Below are 18,154 nucleotides of genomic sequence, written 5' to 3'. Positions count from 1 at the left end.
ACACACACCCCCCCCCCCCCCCCCCCCCCCCCGATAAATGCTTTTAATGCTTTTGATTGTTAGTAAATAATAACAAGTTTGGTAATTTTATTAATGGAGCTTTAAAAAACTGTGGTCATTAGATTTTAATACTAAATTTTGTCTTCCTTTGGGAAAAGCTTTGCTAATATCCAAAGTATACAAGAAAAATATGTAGAAAAGGGTAACTGAATGCTATTTTTTAATTTTTCATTTAGATTCAGTTGCAAGCACTGGATATCAGACTGTCCTACAATGATGTTCAACTGTTCTTGGCAATTGCAAAGTCAATTCCTCAACAGACTAGTGCAGCTATGCCTGACTCAACTGTATCGATTGCTGAAAATACTGCTAATCCTCCCAGTTTAGCACTGGTGAATGAGACTTCCTCCTTGACACATGAAAACAGAGATATATCCAAACGTGTGTTGGATCCTGTTCTTGGTACGTTTTTAACTGTTGGAGTGAAGCCATGTTTTATATCTAAAGGAGGTTCCTGCAGTGTGAACCTGGACTATATACTTAACACAGAAGGTGTTGGTATCTTCATCATGTAAAACCCTTTGTTGCTTTGAATTATCTGATGACAGCATTATACTGATGATACTATTAAAAAAAAAAAAAAGGGGTTTTTTTTGTTTTTTCTGCTTTTAGCATGGCAATGCATCGTTTCATAGTAAGTTTTATTTAGCATTGCTTGTCATTGTAAATCATCATGATGGAGTACTGCTTAGGTAGTAAACTTTTAAAGGGGGAGAGAGGCCACCTCTTCAAACTCGTTAAACTGATAGTGAAATGAAAACCATCATAATTACTACTTATCTCTTCATGTCTAGCAATCTTTTGTTTTGGTGACATTGCTTTTTTACAAACTAAAAATTGTGTGTGGTTGGAACCACTGGCTGACAATAATGAGGAAATATGCACTAGTGAAAAAGGCTTTCTTCTCTGCTACTGCACTTGAAAGTCATGTGGGGAGTTCAAAGTAAATAAATAATTGTGTTCTGAATGAAGGGTTGGTTTACAAAAAATTTAGTCCCAGCTGAAATTTGTGGAATACATCGGCTTCCCATAGGAGAGTAGAAGTAGCCTGTATATTCCAGAATGTAAATGTTATGGGTTGGGGGTTTGGTTTTCAGGGTTTTTTTGGCAAAAGCAGTGCTGAATCATATGCTTTTTCTACAGTTGCAATCTTAAACAAACAAAACCCCATTTTTCATACAGATATATCAGTTTTAGAAATGAGAACAAGCAGATAACTGTCAAGGATTTATGATTGGTTAACTGTTCAATTACAGAGGTACAGCTGGCTCGCCTCCAGGAGTTGGGATTCAGTATGGAAGATTGTCGTAAAGCTCTTTTGATCTGCCAAGGTAACCTCAAATATTCTTAGTTGGCCTTGCAGATTGTTCATTTTACCTAACTTGCAATTAAGTAAAAGCTTTCAGACTGTAAGGTAGCTGATGCACAGGCATTATTTCCTTCTCTTCATTACTTTGGCTGTGTGTTGGCATATAACCTTAAGCATTCTCATTTTTCTGTTCTACTACTGTGTAGAACCCACCCCCAAAGATTCTTCTTGCTTTTTGGCATGTCGCATGTGGGGCGTTTGAGTGTATTTTTGTTTAGGGGTTTGGGTGGTTGGGTTCTTTTCTTTTATGGTATACCTATTTCTTGCTACTATCCATCTCTTTCTCTTCAGAGCATATGTTTTCATCTCTCCCTTTTTGAATCATGTATTTCACCCAGTTCTACGTGCAATACGTGAAAAGAAGGTGAAGCTTTAACACAAGTGTTTCTTTTTCTTTAGCACTGTCATGTTTCCCACCTTATTTACAGTCCTTCGTGGTATTAATACAGATTTATATTATGTACCCACTTGGTTTGCAAACTTCAAAACCCATTCCTTATTCTTAGGAAATACTACTGTATGTATAATCTTCTCATACTTTATGTTAGTAAACAGAACACGTTCAAGGTACTGTTGATGTCTTGCTACACTTGAGAGAGGGAATTAGTTTGCTTCCGTATGTTTTTTAAATAAGTACATTTAATTGAGAAAGTAGATGATGATTGATTGGTTGTTTGGTTTTATCTAAGGTGACTTGAAAAAAGCAGCAAGTTGGTTATTTAAGAATGCTGAACCTTTGAAATCCATTTCCCTGACCTCTTCTGGTCGAGATAGCCAAGGGATTGTGCCTTTTCAGTTCATCTCTGGAGTGGAAGTAAAAGCAGAAAGTATATGCATTTGCTTTATTGATGACTGCATGGACTGTGATGTTCCCCTTGCTGAGTTAACCTTTTCACGTGAGTATCTTGCTTTGCTGAGCGAGTTGCATAAAATTATTGTCAGTTACTGTGTATGTTCAGCACCATGCTTTAGTTTCTTAGGACTTGTGAAATTTCAACTGATACTGTTTTGGTGGTGGTGGTTGTTGTGTGTGGTTTTGGTTTAGGGGTTTTGTTGGTTTTGGTTTTTTTAGTTTCTTAGTTTTTGTTTGTTTGTTTGAAGTTTTGTTTTTTAAGATTACAGTCTTTGTAGGGTTAAGATTCTGGTTTCCCCTTTATACATCACATAACAAATGGAATCCGTCCTGAGCAGAACCCTAGGGAGGCTCCATGTTGTAAAGCATGGTTGTCTTTAAATGTTATTTGAAGAGTATTATGATAGCCTTTTTGTACCATTTCAATTTAAAAGACAAGACAAAATCTTCCATTGCTTAGTTAACAGTTCACGAAATCAGGAGATGTAGTTGTTTTGCATTAGTATAACATTCACTTTTTTTTGCAGGTTTGAATTTTCTCCAACATTTGAGAGCCAACCCTGAAGGCTACGCTCATTTTACCCTCTCTGGAGACTATTACAATCGTGAGCTTTCAGGTGAAATACTGAGGGTTTGTTGTTTTCTTTATTTAAGTTTAGGAAAACAGCCTTGCCTACTACAGTAGTCTGAAATTCACCCAGCGTGAAATGCATATAAGGGAATGTGAAAGGCTGACTTTTGTGATTGTGTGTGTGTGTGTGAGAACATGTGATCCTAGATAAGATATCCTAATTTGGTATCAGATGGAGGGATGTGGAAGGTAGAGGGATGGCTGATATGAAAGTTGCACTGAAGTTTTCAGATAAAATGGCATTAAAAAGTTATCCAAGAACATGACAGTTACATAACTAGCTGTCTCTGTATTCACTTCTCTTTTTTAGTATTTAATTGTTTTGATGCATTCAGTTTGTTACTTATTTCAGAAAGGAAAAGCACATGAGGGTAGGCGATTAGGCTGAAGACAATAGATTAACATAAGATAACCATCCTAATTTATATTTTAGATATAAAAAAGAAGTTATGCCTCAATATAGGTCAGACACTGACAAAAGAAATAATCTAGTTGTGTGTTTTCTCTGAATTGAGAAACTAATTTTTCTGTTATAAAATTGATGACAACAATCTTAGGAATTATCTGTCAATAACAAAGTAGGTTTTGTTTTTAAAAATATGTAGGGCATTTTTCTTAAATAGCTTTTAGACCTTTGTCTTTTGTGATACTGAATAGTAGACCAACTTATGTATAATTGTGTGAAAATAATTTTCAAAACTATTTCAGAGAACTTAGTTCCAGCTAACTTCAATATGAAGATGTAATTGCCTTCTAATGCTTCCCTTGGAATTAAGATACTTCTGCAAGACCCTACATACAGTATACACTGGTTCAAATGGCGGAGCTGGAGCAACTTTGTATTAGCTAGAAAATTAAATCTGTAGGCTTACAAGTTCATCTTGAATGCAGATTGAAAGTAAAGGATCTTATTATTAAAGCTGCATTATTAAATACGTAGGTATGTAAACAGAATTCCAATGTGGCCTTCAGATGTGTAATACATGTGACGTTTTCTGTTTGTTCTCAGGCTGGGAGCCATTTATTGAGCCATGGCCGTGTTCAGTTTCTTGGCAACAACAAGCTTCGAGCCGCCTCCACCCTTCCCGACTGAAGCTGGAAGTAAAGGCTAAACACCGTTTGGATATAAACATTACCTCTGTCTTCATAGGTATGTAGGAATATTCCCTGAGAACATCACTATACAGTCTAATTTTCAGTGGACTGAAAATGACAGACATTTCTAATTGAGTCCTGCTGGTGTCCCGTAGATGGAGGGCGGGAGATTTGGCACAAGTCCCTACGCACTTCACATGATATTGTACACAGGTGTGCGTTTACGCAGCCTGTATTTTATCAGATATTGTGAAAGTGTAAAGACACGAGCTACATATTTTAGAGCTTAGTAGGAATTCTTTCTCTGGTCATGTGAGTTCTATAAAATTCATGTGTTATTTGAAATTTATTTTTAATCAGAAACAGGCTTTTATCTAAAGCTTTCCATACTTTACAGTACTTAAAAATATTTTGATCAGCTCGTCATTTTTCAGTACATTGACAGGTGTAGTGGGGAGCTACTTATTTCAGTTCTGCAGTCTCTGAAAAACTGAGTGGTCAATTCCCACTCCAGGAAGTCAAAATAGTTTGTTCATCATTAACTCAAACTTCATGTAAACTTCTGTGTTGTGAGACTATGTTTGTGTGCATTTCCCAGAAATATTGTTGCTTATGCTGTATGCAAATCTGAATAATTTGGTGGTCATAATAAAAAACTGTAAATGGCTGAGCTTGCAAATGTAACAGGAGAGCCTTCCTTGTTCCTTGAATATTTGTTCCTTTCTCCTGCAAGGCCTGTGGGGTTGGCAGAAGGAGGGAGCCAGGATGGGAGGAAAAGCAGCAAATCGATGATTCCTAAGAGTTCCCATCATGCTTTTAATACTAGTGATAACAAGTAGTAAGGCTAGTTTATGATTTATACTGTGCCAGGGGACTCCATTGGTGTCTTGATATTTATGCAGGAATGTGCATGTACCTCTTAAAAAGAAAAAATATATTAGAAACTGCTTCTAACATGAAAATATTTAAGGTTAATTGCCTCCTCAGGGAGAGCTGTTACATTGCCACAGGAGTATCTTAAGAACATGGAATTCCACTGAAAGTTAAAAAAAGCCCAAACAAACAAAAAAAAACCACCAAAAAAACTTCAGAATATAAAAATATTTGGTTTGAAGACACTGCTGTGATTTCACGAGCTGTTGTTTGTTTTCTGTAAGTGGCTCATAGAAAAAGCAGTGAAGTAAAACTTTTGCCATTAAAGTGGAATAACTTTAGTGTTATGAATTTAACATACTTTTCAATTACTTTGTTTACTGCCACCGTGGAGACATTTACTGTCTGTGCTTTTGTTCCTCTAGAACAATACACATGTACCAAACAGTCATGGATGGAAGATTACTGTAAACAAGAGAAAGAAGTGAATGTAATCAGTTCAGAAGACTGGATGGGTTCTTCGGTGGATCCACCGTGTTTTGGGCAGAGTATGATACTCATTAATCACACTTTATTTGAACTGGTCCTGACATACACAGTCATCTGTCTAATGTATTACAAACATAAGTATTTGGTCTTCATAGCATGCAATGAATTATTAGAGATATTTGGCAAAAAAGACAAAAATGCTGTTTTCTGTTCAATTGTGTTCAATTCTTTAAAAACAAAAACCTTTCTGGCTACTTAGTTTTGAGTGAGAACTTCGCACTGCTAGTTCTGCTTCCTTTTTTTGTCACGCTTTCTTGGTTAATGAGTGAATATCCTGTCAAAGATTTAGGGTGTGTGCAGTTCAGAGGTGATCTTTTTCGTTCTGTACCCTCAAAGGCCCACATGACTGGGTTTCTGGAAAAAAGGTTGTTACATTTGTGAAACAATTCTCTATATGTGGCAGGTCTTTTCAGCTTCTTTTCTCACAGTGTTAAAAATGGGTAGAGACTCATACACTGATTGCATGGTGCCAACTGTCTGTATCTTCCCTGATGCATGATGGGGAAGAGTCTATCTGTATTTGTGTGTTTTTTCTTACCTGCTAACTTTGTCTTTCCTGTCTGCCAGGCCTTCCTCTTGTCTACCTTAGAACTAGGAGTACAGCCAGTTTGACTAACCTAGAGCATCAAATCTATGCTAGAGGTACTGTATAGCAGAGAGCGACAAAAAGGTTTTTTTCTTCTTTGGAAAGCTCTTGTACAATAAATACTGTGTTGTATATGTGACTTGCTGGTAGATTGGCCTCTATATTTAAAAAAAACCAATCAAACAAAAACCCCAAAACCAAACAATGCAACAGCTACTTTCCTTTCAGGCTGCTTAACTTAGTAACCTGTCTTATGTTTGTCTCTGGGCCCTTCAGGAAAGAAGGGAGAAGTATAACTAATAACTAATCCTAAGTAGGAGGACTTGTCTTTTTGAGGAAGGTTATATGAATTGTTGACTATTCAATGTCCCTTTTCTAGAGAGACAGTAGAGTGTGATTAAAAATAGCGTAATAAAATCACAGTATTTTATTTTATATTCTAAAAATATCCACAGTATGTTCAGTATACATACTTAACACTTGATTCAGCATGTATATTTAGCTACTTAAAACCTTAAGACGCCTTCAGAAGGAGCAATCTGTTTTCAATAAGACTTAGGAAATAAGGCATTCCTAATAAATACCTTGTTAATTTGTTTTATATTTGACAGTACAGTGTTTGGGCAAAACCATCCAGTTCAAAGTAAGATTTTGTTTAAATTTTTTTACCTTACGGAAGACAAAACAGCGCACTTGATAAATATGTTGCCCCTGTAGAAAAGTTGCTGAATGGGAGGACAGAAAGCTTTCGATAAATCTACATCTGTGGCCTGTTCAGACGGCCCCTTAGAGACATTTTCTCTGAGTAGTTGCAGACAGTTCATAGATGTTAAAAAAAAATAAATCCCAAAAACCAGAAAATGGTAGAAGGATTTATTTTTATGAGGTAGTTTTCAAGATGGGTTTTTTTTGTGAAAAAATCAAACAGCAAAACCTCTGAATATTTATTGCTTGGCTTTTAGTGGGTGTTGCAACTAAGTTACTTAATGAATTGAAAAAAAAACCCCTCCTTGTAAAGGTAGTCTTTATTTTCAGGTAGTAGTCTCGAAATGCAACTTTTACAGTATGTTTTCTTTTGAAAATCAGGCCCCAAAATTCTCTTTAAAAGTCTCAAAAAATAAATTGGCAATTGATTAAGTGCCAGAGTAAAAAGTTCATTTGGCTTCTGGTCTGTAATTTTGTAGAACCTGGGCTAGCCAAAAAATTGTATAAAGTCAAGCTCAACACTAAAAAGACTGTTTTATTTGCAGTTGGCAAAAGTCATGGTTTTCATTTTCAAGAATTTAATCTTCTTGCCATTTAATTGGACAGAACTTTCTCTGTAAGCTTTAGAGAGATCAGATTTAAGTTTCCACTGACAATGTAAGGTATATAGGAATTTGTTGTCATTGATTTGGAAGAAAGTTGTATGCAATCATCAGTAAGTCCTTCTAAAACATACCTACCTACCGTGCATTACCCCTTCTTGCCTCTGTAAACCTGTGCTTAAATTATTCTTAGTTAGGCACTTTGCGGTGGAATGAATGGGTCTTGGAACATGAAGTACTTGAGCTTGATGGCAGTCAGCCTTTGGAGTGACTGCAGATAAATTCTGTGGAATAGATTTCATTTCTGTCTTACCTTTTCTTTAGCAGCTGATTTATTGTGTGCACCTTCTTTCTACTTCTCTCGTACAGAAGGATGTATGTATTTAGGTAGCAGTCATTTATCTTCTTTTTTAAGTAAGTTACTGGAATTTGACAGGGTTTTTTTCTGTCCAAATGTGGTAAGTATTTTCACAGATGTACTGCAGTATGGAAGATGAGAGTAACACTTGTGTGCTTGTTAGTAATGCATACTTGAAAAAAGTCAAACATGGTAGGTGAAGTTTCTTGTTGTGCGGTTTTGCTGTCCCAGCATTTTAACAAATCCAGATTACCTTGGGTTGCATTCAAATTATTATTTATACTTTGCTTTAGTAGGCTTTGTCCTGTATAGGAAAGTATTTCTACTTGTTCAGTCTTTGAGGATAAAAGTCCCTGGATAATCCTGTATTCGTTATGTTAAATAGATCATAAATCTTAATTGTAAGTGATTAGGTGTTTAATACTTTATGAGCATTAGAATGTATGTGAAAAGTTACTGATTATGATTGAGTTTTTACTTAGGTTTTCTGCATGTTAGTTATAAACTGGAGGCATAGTATTTTGCAAGACTTGATAGGAAGAAACAAAAGAACATGTAGCTTAAGCTCAGTTCCTGGGGGGGGTTGATGTAGGGGAAGACTTTCTATTTGCTTTGTGCCATTTCTGTAGTAGTTACTAAATTTTTTTAATTTTTAAGTAATCTGCTGTCCTGTTTCTTCAATCTGTTTTAATTTAGTGCATGTTGTGGTTCTCCAGCCATTGTGTGTCATCCTACATTAGCATCTGATGAATGCTTCTCTCATAAGCACTTAGACAAATCTTTGTTCTCTTTTATAGCTGAAATGAAGACTCCAAAACGGAGGCAGCCATTTGTCCCATTTGCTCTAAGAAATCATACTGGATGCACTCTGTGGTTTGCTACCCTAACTACAACACCTACCCGGTAAGAAGCTGTTGTGGGATCACTTTGACAATACTTGTCTGGCTTCTCTAACATGTCAGCCAAACCTGGCTGTTTTCAGTGCTTTTGTTTTCTTGCAGAGAAACATAGACAACTCCCAGTCTTTCTTAGATAAGAGCCTTTTCTTTGACAGTGAGATAGTTTTAATACTAAAAAAAGGTTTTGTGTGGGTTGTTTTTTTTCCCAAGAGGCCCAACAGAATTTGAAAACCGGTCAGATGCATTCCTGATGTATATGTGCAGGACTTCTAAAGACTGAGGCAGACTAAAAAGCACTTGTTACTTGAAGTAGTCATTTTGTCAGTCTGTAAAATGATGTGATTCTCTTCACAGGGCTGCACTGTCTCACAGTGGGAGTCCTGGTGTTGTTCCTGAGGAAAACGGGACATTGCTGGATGATGCCCATAATGTCAGTGAATGGCAAGAAGTTATCACTGGGGAAGAGATTCCATTTGAATTTGAAGCCAGAGGGAAACTCAGACACAGGTGAATGGACCAGGCTGAGAGATGTGTTTTGACATGCTTATATATGGAACTCATAGGATCATAGTTGTGAGGACACTAGCAGATGTTAAAAAGTGGACATTTTTTAAAATCTCTTGTTAATGTTTTGTTTTTAAATATTTAAACTCATGTATAGAGTGAAATTATCAGTTGTCTAGTAAGCAGCATGTATTGCTATTGGTGGCAGCCATTCCTAGATGTGAGTTGGATCATTATAAGCTTTTAGAAAGACTTAGGGTCCTCAATTACAAGTCATATGTCCTTTATTCTAAAGGATTTGGGAGGTGTGGGGAGGTGTTGGTTGTTGAGCATAAGTATTATCAGTGTTAAGAACTAGAAGAACTTGTTAACAAACATATAGCATGCTTTTATTTTTGCTTATATGACATAGTTGTACTTTTGTATTTTCATTAGGGAAGGTGGAACAATTGAACAGATGTAAAAGCAGGTCTGTCTTTATCCATGAAATGGAAAAACTCTTGAGGCTTTTTTTTTTTTTTTTTTAATTTTTTAATGCTTCAGTGAGTTTCTTTTTTTCAGAATGCAGAGGATGTTCTTGGTTTGAACTGTTTGGCATTTACACTGTATAGTAATGCTTAATAGTAATTTAACTTGATCTAACCTGGTAGGAACACACATGATCTAAGAATTCATCAGTTGCAAGTGAGAGTAAATGGCTGGGAAGAAGTCAGTCCAGTATCTGTAGACAAAGTTGGAACGTTTTTCCGATATGCTGCACCAGATAAGAACTCATCCTCTTCTACTGTAAGTTCTGATTTTGAGTGTTAGTTTTAATGGAATATGTAATTTGAGATCTGCAAGATTCTGATCTTAAAGCAGCTGCTGTATGAGATTGTCCTCTTTCCAGTTAGCTTGGATTGGGAGAGTTTGGAGATGCTGGGTTCCTAACTGGTAATTTTATGCATAATGAAAACACAGAGTAGTCAGCAGTTAGTCTCTGCTTAGCAGTCAGAGCTTCCAATGACAGAACTAATATATTAGTGACAGTGTCATGGACTCATGGAGATTGAGCTTTAAATCAGCACAGCATTTCAGCAGCTATTTTTATTTCTTCCATTGCAGGAATGCTTTTCATGTGTTTAATTTACTTAAAATAAACAACACTGGCAATTTCCTGTAAGCCTAGAGATTGTTGAAATATGTGGCTGCTTAGACAAAATATACTTGTCATGAAGGAAAAATGCAATTGTAATAATCAGCAGGCTGACAGTTGGTGGTTGAGACTCTGATGAAAATGATCTTGTGGATTTCTAAACTAGCTAAGTTTTGAGACTAGCTACTGAATATTGAGCACTGGAGAAATCGAAGTTGAGATCTTTTTGGTATAAAACAGGATTAGAATTTAGTTTCATGATACTACCGACAAGAGCCAGTAGTCTCGAACTGTTTCTGATATTTTCATATTGAAGCATAAAAAGCATCATCTCTTTCTCTAACTTGATTCTTGAAGGAAGAGGATGCAAATTAATGAGAATTATTGTTCAGGCACGTCTTCTGTAGCTTTTTTCCTTTTTTTTTTTTTTTTCCCCCAACAAACCTTCTTCCTTCAGCTTCATTTCTTTTTAGAGCACTATTACAAACAGGTTTTGCTGATATGGTTCTGACATGTTTTCCAAGCTGTACTGAAGATCAGAAACACAAAGTGATGAAAGTATTTCGTTTATTCTTCTATAGTAATGTTCTGTATTACAACTGAGTGTAATATCTTAAAAGCTGAGCAACTTTAACTTTCCTGTTTATTTTTCTCCCAGCTTGGAAGCCCAATAAGTAGAACAAATATAATACATCCACAAGTCTACGTGAGTATATATTTTCATTTTTTGAGAGCAAAGCTACTTAAATAAGACTAGCATAATTCTACAAGTTAACTGACTTTTCCATCCTTCTAGAACTTTTTCAATAGAAAGGAAACAAAAGTCAAGCAAACAATACTAACTTTCAAATCAGAACAAATATTTAACATGACTTACCATTTCTCACCAGTGTAAATGGTTGCTTGAAGAATGAGTCTTAAATTTCAGTATGTGAATTCCAGCATGTGAGCCTATATGAAATGTGGTTTTCAGAATAGAAGTGGCAATGACTTTGCGTAGGAGATAAAACACTACAGTGGAAGGGCAGGTAGGAGTGAAGAAGGCAGGAATATTTTAAGAAAGCTCCACCTTATTTTTTTAGTTTTGACAAATGGGAATGATGAGTGACTGTTAATTATATGAGGCTTAGAATTCAAACTCTGTGAATTTATAAAATAAGGTAATAGTGCAGTAGTGTATAAAGTGTTCTTCTAGAATCTGTATTGCTATTACTTGAACTTGCATCGTTTTGAAAAAGATAATGGAGTTAGTAGTATTTAGAATTGCTTTTTCATAGTTAATTTTACTGTGTTTTGAGGAGGAGGTACAGGATTATAAATCATTATTATGAAACTATATATAACTTAGGTGTTGCATGTGGTCAGACTCAGTTGGCAAAGTTTTTACTCCAGCAGTTACTGCTTAAAAATTGAGGTGTCCCTCTTCTAGATATAATCATTACCTGAGCTTTTTAATGCTTTTAAATATCTTCCAGTTTTCTTCATTGCCTCCAGTTCGTGTGGTATTTGAGGTTACCATGGAAGGTAGCGCTCGGAAAGTGATAACAGTGCGCTCAGCCTTGATTGTGAAGAACAAGCTGGAAACACCAATGGAACTCAGACTAGATAGTCCTTCTGCTCCTGACAGTAAGCGTTGTATATTCCTTCCATACTATGGGGAATCTTTAGCTTCCTCCCCAAGAAGATTCACCACTGTCTCTAATGGTTGACAACAAAGTAGTCCTCCCTGGAGGGAAAATGGGTAATGTTAAGATGAAAATGATCAGCAAGGTGAGCTAGAGAACCCAGTAGGATTTTTGCTTATTGTTCAGGTAAACAGGGAAAGCTGAAACTCTGCAAGGACTGAATCTTATTCCTGTACGTAGCAAGTTGTACCTTTTAGCAGTAGTCTAGAAAGTTTCAGGTGTTAGTATGCAAAGGTGCAGTCTAGAAATGTAGTGATATGCTGGTAACGTACCCAAAATGTAGTGAGTGAGATCTTTTTGAAATAAGTATTTTCACTAAAGCATCCAAGGAAAAAGAATTTGAATTTCAGCAAGTTTTTAGTCTTTTGCCAGTTTCAGATTTACACACCTAAATTTGTCTGCTGCCAGATTGTTAGTAGGATTTAAATCAACAGGTTGGTGTTTGAAACATACATAAAGTAGCTAGTGTTTTATGTTAAAACAAAACATGTTTCTTCATAATTTGAGAGTTAATATTTGAAAATTTTACGCTTTCAGTAAAGGGGCCTGTTTTGATATATGTATTTTCTTGTCTGGTTGCAGAACCTGTAGTTCTTCCAGCAGTTATGCCAGGAGATTCCTTTGCTGTTCCATTACATCTTACATCTTGGCGTTTGCAAGCCAGGCCAAAAGGAATGGGAGTCTTTTTCTGTAAGGCTCCAATTCATTGGACTAATGTTCAGAAGACAGCAGAAGTATGCAGCAGCAAGCGAGAGTGTCATTCAATGGAGTCTGAAAATAGCCGATTTTTTAGGTAATTAAAAACCTAATTATTTTTCTGTAAGCCATGTTATCTTTTTCTGGTAAATGAAATACTGTGAAAGTAAGTAACAGGAAAGAAAATACTTAGAGATGAAAGCTTTTGCAGTTTAATGGGATGTTTTGTTTGGTCTGTTGAATAATGAGAAAGCATTGAAGCATAACTGCTATATTTCTGCAGGGCTCCTTGAAGCCCCTTTGACAGTGTCTGTTAGCAAATGTCCGAGAATACAAAGTAAGCACACTATTAATGTTTATTGTAAAAAAGAAAAGGTTAGATAATAGAATGTGGACTTAAGTTAAAATATCTCGTCTGTCTCGCTGAGAATAATGAGTGGTTTGCCATAGTGTGTTCGCAAATACTCATTCCCTGAATGTCCTGTTCTCAGTTCTAAGCCCAAAAATGTCGCTGCATAGTGAGGACTTAATGGAATTTTGTAGTTATCTGATATGATGGATTTAGGGATGCTCTCAATTTATGAAATACTAGAGTAGAGATTATGGAAGTTGTTTCAGGAAATGACCTTTGCATGCTATATAGTTACCACTGTCTGTCAGTTCTGTAGTTTGCCGCTTAATATGCGGGTTTTGAACGTATCAGAGGGAGGAAAATTAACAAATTATTTAAAATGAAGGTTTATGTACTCAATTTTTTACCTTAACTAATGAAAAACTGAAGTGTCTTGTGACCGAAGCAAGGATGTATCTACTGGGAAGAAGGACACATTCAGCATTTAAGTTTAAGAACACAGTTATAGTTTAATAGTTAAAACCTCTTTTTAATAATAGTTGATAACATGTTTCTGCAAGTTTATGGAAGTTGGTTTTACAGTTGGTAAACTGTAAAAGTAATTTTATGTTAGGTCTCTGAACAGATGAGGGTTTTTTGAGTGATTAAATTAACTCTTTGATTAAAATCGGGAAACTCCTGTTGTCTTTATAGTAGGCATAAATACAAAATCCCTTATAATCAAACTCCAAAGTGATTATATGGAGAACAATTCTAAATGCTGGTTTTGCTATCAGTCCTGAAGTTACAGCATGTTGTGGGATTTAGTGCAATACACAAAGACAGGGTTCAATTATTCCATCAAGTTCATTGACTTCTTCTCGCATACGTTGCCTTCACAGGTTTTGTGTGGCTATAAAGAAAGAAAATTACCCGGATTACATGCCTTCCAACATATTTTCTGACAGTGCTAAACAGATTTTCAGACAGCCTGGGCATACTATTTATCTATTGCCAACGGTGGTAATCTGTAACTTGCTACCCTGTGAACTTGAGTTCTATGTTAAAGGAATGCCAATTAATGGGACGTTAAAACCTGGCAAAGAGGCAGCATTGCACACAGCTGATACATCTCAGAACATTGAGCTTGGTAAGGTTCTTTTTCAGATACCACTTTCTGATCCTCCTAGAGGGGTACCTCAATATAACTGTTTCTTGTACAAGGCACTATCGTGCAAGAATGGAAAGAAGAAAAAATGGAAAGCATTTGTATGATTATTTCATTGGGTTGCAGGGCTTCTTATAGGTAATAACCAAGTGCATGCATCCAAAAAAAAATACTAATCTTGCCATCATTCCCCCAAGTCTGTCAGCTGTCTTGGTCTGTTCCTTATTCGTCTCTTTTCTCGTTTTCCCAAGAGTGGAAACAGTAGAAACTGGAGAGAACAGTGATAAAGAAGGGAATAAATCAAATAAGTTCCCAGCGTTTTGGGTGGTTTTGCTGTTTTCTTTCTGACAGAAAAAGTTTGTGTTGAGAGTACGTATGGAATTATTCAACACTGGCTGGACTTCTGATGCCTAAGGCAGTAGTTAGCCCTAAGCAGTGTTCTTTACAGAATGTTTTTTGCTGCTTGTGACTCAAATTGAGGCATTTCTTCATGAGGTCTGAGGTTACTACACTGGGCAGATTTAAAAGTTAATCTGGATAAGCTATATGAAATATTCAGAAAGATAAGCCATATGAAACACCAGCCTGTATGCTTATCAGAAACTAGTGTTTCTGTGTGGGTAATGTTTGGTTTTCATTTGTTTTCTTTTGTTTTCGTAGGGGTATTGCTAGAAAATTTCCCAATCTGCAAAGAGCTGTTGATTCCTCCTGGGACACAAAACTATATGGTACGGATGCGATTGTATGATGTCAACAAACGACTGCTAAATTTGACCATAAGGATTGTATGTCGTGCTGAAGGTTCTCTAAAAATACTAATTTCAGCACCATATTGGTTAATCAACAAAACAGGTAAGTTTACAGTATTTTCTTTCATGGCTGTAACCATGAACTGGGAAATAAAGATTTCATGCAGTGTTTTGATTTGCTTTCTAGCCAAATAGGGCTTTTAAACACTACTTAAGAGGAATTAAAGCTGCAGAAATCTTGTTATTAATTTCTTTTTTTACAGTGCCAGCAGCTATTGTTTGATGAATGTTACAGCAGGTAACTTAGACATTTTAGTTGCTATATTGCAGATTTTCAAACATGAGCTATTGTACGTCTAAATAAATCATCATAGATCAGATAACTGTTAAAATTGTGGTTTTCAAAGACTGAAATGCCTTGAGACAGCAACAGGTCTAAATTGCAGTTATTCTATGTTAATATCCATTGGCACTTTCAGAGCCACAAGAACTCCTTTTCTGCATGGACCAGATTCCGTGGCTCGTAGCTGTTAATGGGTCTAGCTGTTAAACAGGTTAGAGAATGAGAGGGAAAATGCATGCAGACTAATGGCTGATATTACAAGTGAAATATTTTAGGTTGTTCCTTAATTTGAAGTAGTTTTTACCATTCTCATTTTAATTTGTGCAAAGGTGAAGTGTAGTTTGACACTCCATTTTTTGTGTTTACTTAAAGGGTTACCACTTATCTTCAGACAAGATAATGCCAAAACAGATGCTGCAGGTCAGTTTGAAGAGCACGAGCTTGCTAGAAGCCTCAGCCCACTTCTATTCTGTTATGCTGATAAAGAACAGCCAAACTTGTAAGTAACACCACGAGAAGAGGAGACGGGAGGAACCTTACAAAATATGAAAGTAATTCACAGAGGATTGGGCGCTGATACATTAGTATGAATATCATGTAGGAAAAGTCAGTCCCTATTAAGATGATCTATTACATTTTTAAGTTTCTAAATACTGAAATAAGCATATTGGATCTTTAGACATTTCCTGCTGAAAACTCCTTGATTGGCTGATTCTGTTGCGTCTGCACGCTGCTTTGGTTTTGTGTGTTTTGAACTCATGCTTCTTTTGTAAGAAAATCAAGAACTTTTTTGATGAGACTTACCAAGTTGTGTAAATTACTTTGTTACCACTAAAAACACTCCAAACCCCTAATCCTAAACTTTGAATGTTAATAGAGAAGTAGTAGCAGTCACTTAGTGGGAAGTAGGAATGCAATAGAGCTGTTGTGTTTCTGATGTGAAACTTTCAGCTACTTTGGCATCACGGAGAGAACTTGCTTTTTCCATGAAAATAAGAAATAAGAACACGATTTGAAGTAAATTTATCTGAAATATTCTGGGATTTTTGCTCAAATGATCAACAGTTAAATTTATCACAAAAATTTATTCCATATTACTTTTTTCGTTTTCTTTTTCGAAGAAAAAAGACGCACAAATGTTGTGGTTAATCAGTCTGAAAATTACCAAGCCTTTTAGAAGAAATGGTCGCTGAATCTTGACCAATATGTTAAAAATGCTTATGGCAGAAAAGCAGAATGAATTACTCAGAAAATGTATCATGGCTTCCAATGCTTTTATGTTAAAACACAGGTGTTCTTTTTGTACCTGGGTATGTGTTTGATCATCAGCATTGTGTTGATACTTGATCCTTCATTTAAATGAGTAAATCTTTGTGTTCTTTTCTTACCCTTAGTTGTACAATGCGGGTTGGAAAAGGAATCCATCCTGAAGGTATGCCTGGCTGGTGCCAGGGTTTCTCCCTGGATGGTGGTAGTGGTGTCAGAGCCCTTAAAGTGATCCAACATGGAAACCGGCCAGGCCTCATTTATAACATTGGTATGTGTTGATAGGAACATTTGAGAAATACTGTAGAACTTCGTAAGACATGATGTCAGTGACAGCAGAAACAGAACAATTACAGCAGGGAAACATATGTTGTTAAAGGTTTTTGAGGGTTCGGAGAAAATTATTAAACAAAAAGTACTATTCTAAGTATTTTTACATCTTTATTTTGAGTTTCATTAGCTTAAAAAACAGTTTTCAGTTATTTCTATTTTTTATATTTCATCATTGAGCATTTAATAACTGCATTTACAAACTGTTCTTTCTGTGTCTTTATTCCCCTTGTATGTTACTTCTAAGTACATTTGAAATCCTACCGCATTACTCTGTGTGATTATTTTGAGTGTCTATATACTGTAACCGTTAAGCTGTGTGCTGCTTCTGTAGTTTTTGCTTTGTGGTGCCTCTGTAGGTTGATGTGGAGGAGTGCAGCTTCTGTCTTCTTGCGCTCCTAGTGTACATAAAGTACAATTTCCTTGGAAGCTTTTAGTTTTTAATTAAACGACAGGATAGATTTTCAGAGTTTGGAAGTTACTCCACAGTGATTTTTGAGGAATTTTTCATATGTTTAAAAGTGGAATAATTACTTGCATGGATTTACTTGTGATTGGAAATAGTTTTTTTTATCTTCAGTGCTTGCGATCTCTAAATAGCACTTGAGAAACAGAGGGTGACAGATGGCATAAAATTACATTTACAGTTTTAAATAACATTTCAAAGTATGGCTGTGGTATGGCAGAAACAGTGCATCTCAGGAACCCAAGAAAAAGAACTTTTGTTATGTGAAATATATTGTGGCAGATGTCTTCTGTTTTCTCTTGTAAATAATAGCTTTATTTTTAACTTGTTTTTATTACTAGGTATTGATGTTAAAAAAGGCAGAGGCCGTTATATTGATACGTGCATGGTAACATTTGCACCCCGTTACCTATTAGATAATAAATCAACCTACAAGCTTGCCTTTGTTCAGCGGGAATTTGCCAGAGGTCGGGTAAGATGCTTCCTTCTTTTTTACTTGTTATTACAATACCTGTAGTTAGTCACAGCATCTTCTAAGCAAAAAGAACACAAACATGATACTTGAAGGTATTGTTGGCTGGTTATGAGTATCTTTCTCATTATTGTAATACCAGCATCCACCTAACAGAATAATTGCTGTGTTCGTATGAGAGGTATATAGATTAATACTGCATTTTTTTAATACCTATAGGATATGTATTTACCAATTTCTATTACTAGGGAACATCCAATCCTGATGGCTATATCTCCACACTTCCTGGTTCCAGCGTCGTGTTCCACTGGCCACGTAACGATTATGATCAACTACTGTGTGTGAGACTAATGGATGTCCCAAACTGCATTTGGTCTGGGGGCTTTGAGGTCAACAAAAATAACTCATTCCATATTAATATGAGGTAGC

At 36.0% G+C, this 18,154-nt stretch overlaps 1 protein-coding gene across 1 annotated transcript in view; it reads left to right on the top strand.

The window, feature by feature from the left end:
* Positions 1–18,154, top strand: part of VPS13D (vacuolar protein sorting 13 homolog D (S. cerevisiae)) — a 109,988-nt gene that overhangs the window by 36,447 nt on the left and 55,387 nt on the right. Inside the window, exons 35-52 of the mRNA XM_010577296.1 lie at positions 237–462; positions 1,317–1,391; positions 2,119–2,325; positions 2,810–2,899; positions 3,923–4,063; positions 5,307–5,429; positions 8,479–8,584; positions 8,935–9,087; positions 9,735–9,870; positions 10,878–10,925; positions 11,695–11,845; positions 12,487–12,697; positions 13,834–14,081; positions 14,760–14,951; positions 15,564–15,690; positions 16,586–16,728; positions 17,595–17,725; positions 17,974–18,149. Coding sequence (XP_010575598.1) covers positions 237–462; positions 1,317–1,391; positions 2,119–2,325; positions 2,810–2,899; positions 3,923–4,063; positions 5,307–5,429; positions 8,479–8,584; positions 8,935–9,087; positions 9,735–9,870; positions 10,878–10,925; positions 11,695–11,845; positions 12,487–12,697; positions 13,834–14,081; positions 14,760–14,951; positions 15,564–15,690; positions 16,586–16,728; positions 17,595–17,725; positions 17,974–18,149 — 2,684 coding nt within the window. The remainder of the gene's footprint in view (positions 1–236; positions 463–1,316; positions 1,392–2,118; positions 2,326–2,809; positions 2,900–3,922; positions 4,064–5,306; positions 5,430–8,478; positions 8,585–8,934; positions 9,088–9,734; positions 9,871–10,877; positions 10,926–11,694; positions 11,846–12,486; positions 12,698–13,833; positions 14,082–14,759; positions 14,952–15,563; positions 15,691–16,585; positions 16,729–17,594; positions 17,726–17,973; positions 18,150–18,154) is intronic.

This window comes from Haliaeetus leucocephalus, unplaced genomic scaffold (genome assembly GCF_000737465.1).
Source record: "Haliaeetus leucocephalus isolate CR32 unplaced genomic scaffold, Haliaeetus_leucocephalus-4.0 Scaffold556, whole genome shotgun sequence".
Taxonomy (NCBI): Eukaryota; Metazoa; Chordata; class Aves; order Accipitriformes; family Accipitridae; genus Haliaeetus; species Haliaeetus leucocephalus.
Note: the sequence above shows the minus strand (reverse complement) of the source record. Positions and strands in the feature narration are given on the sequence as shown.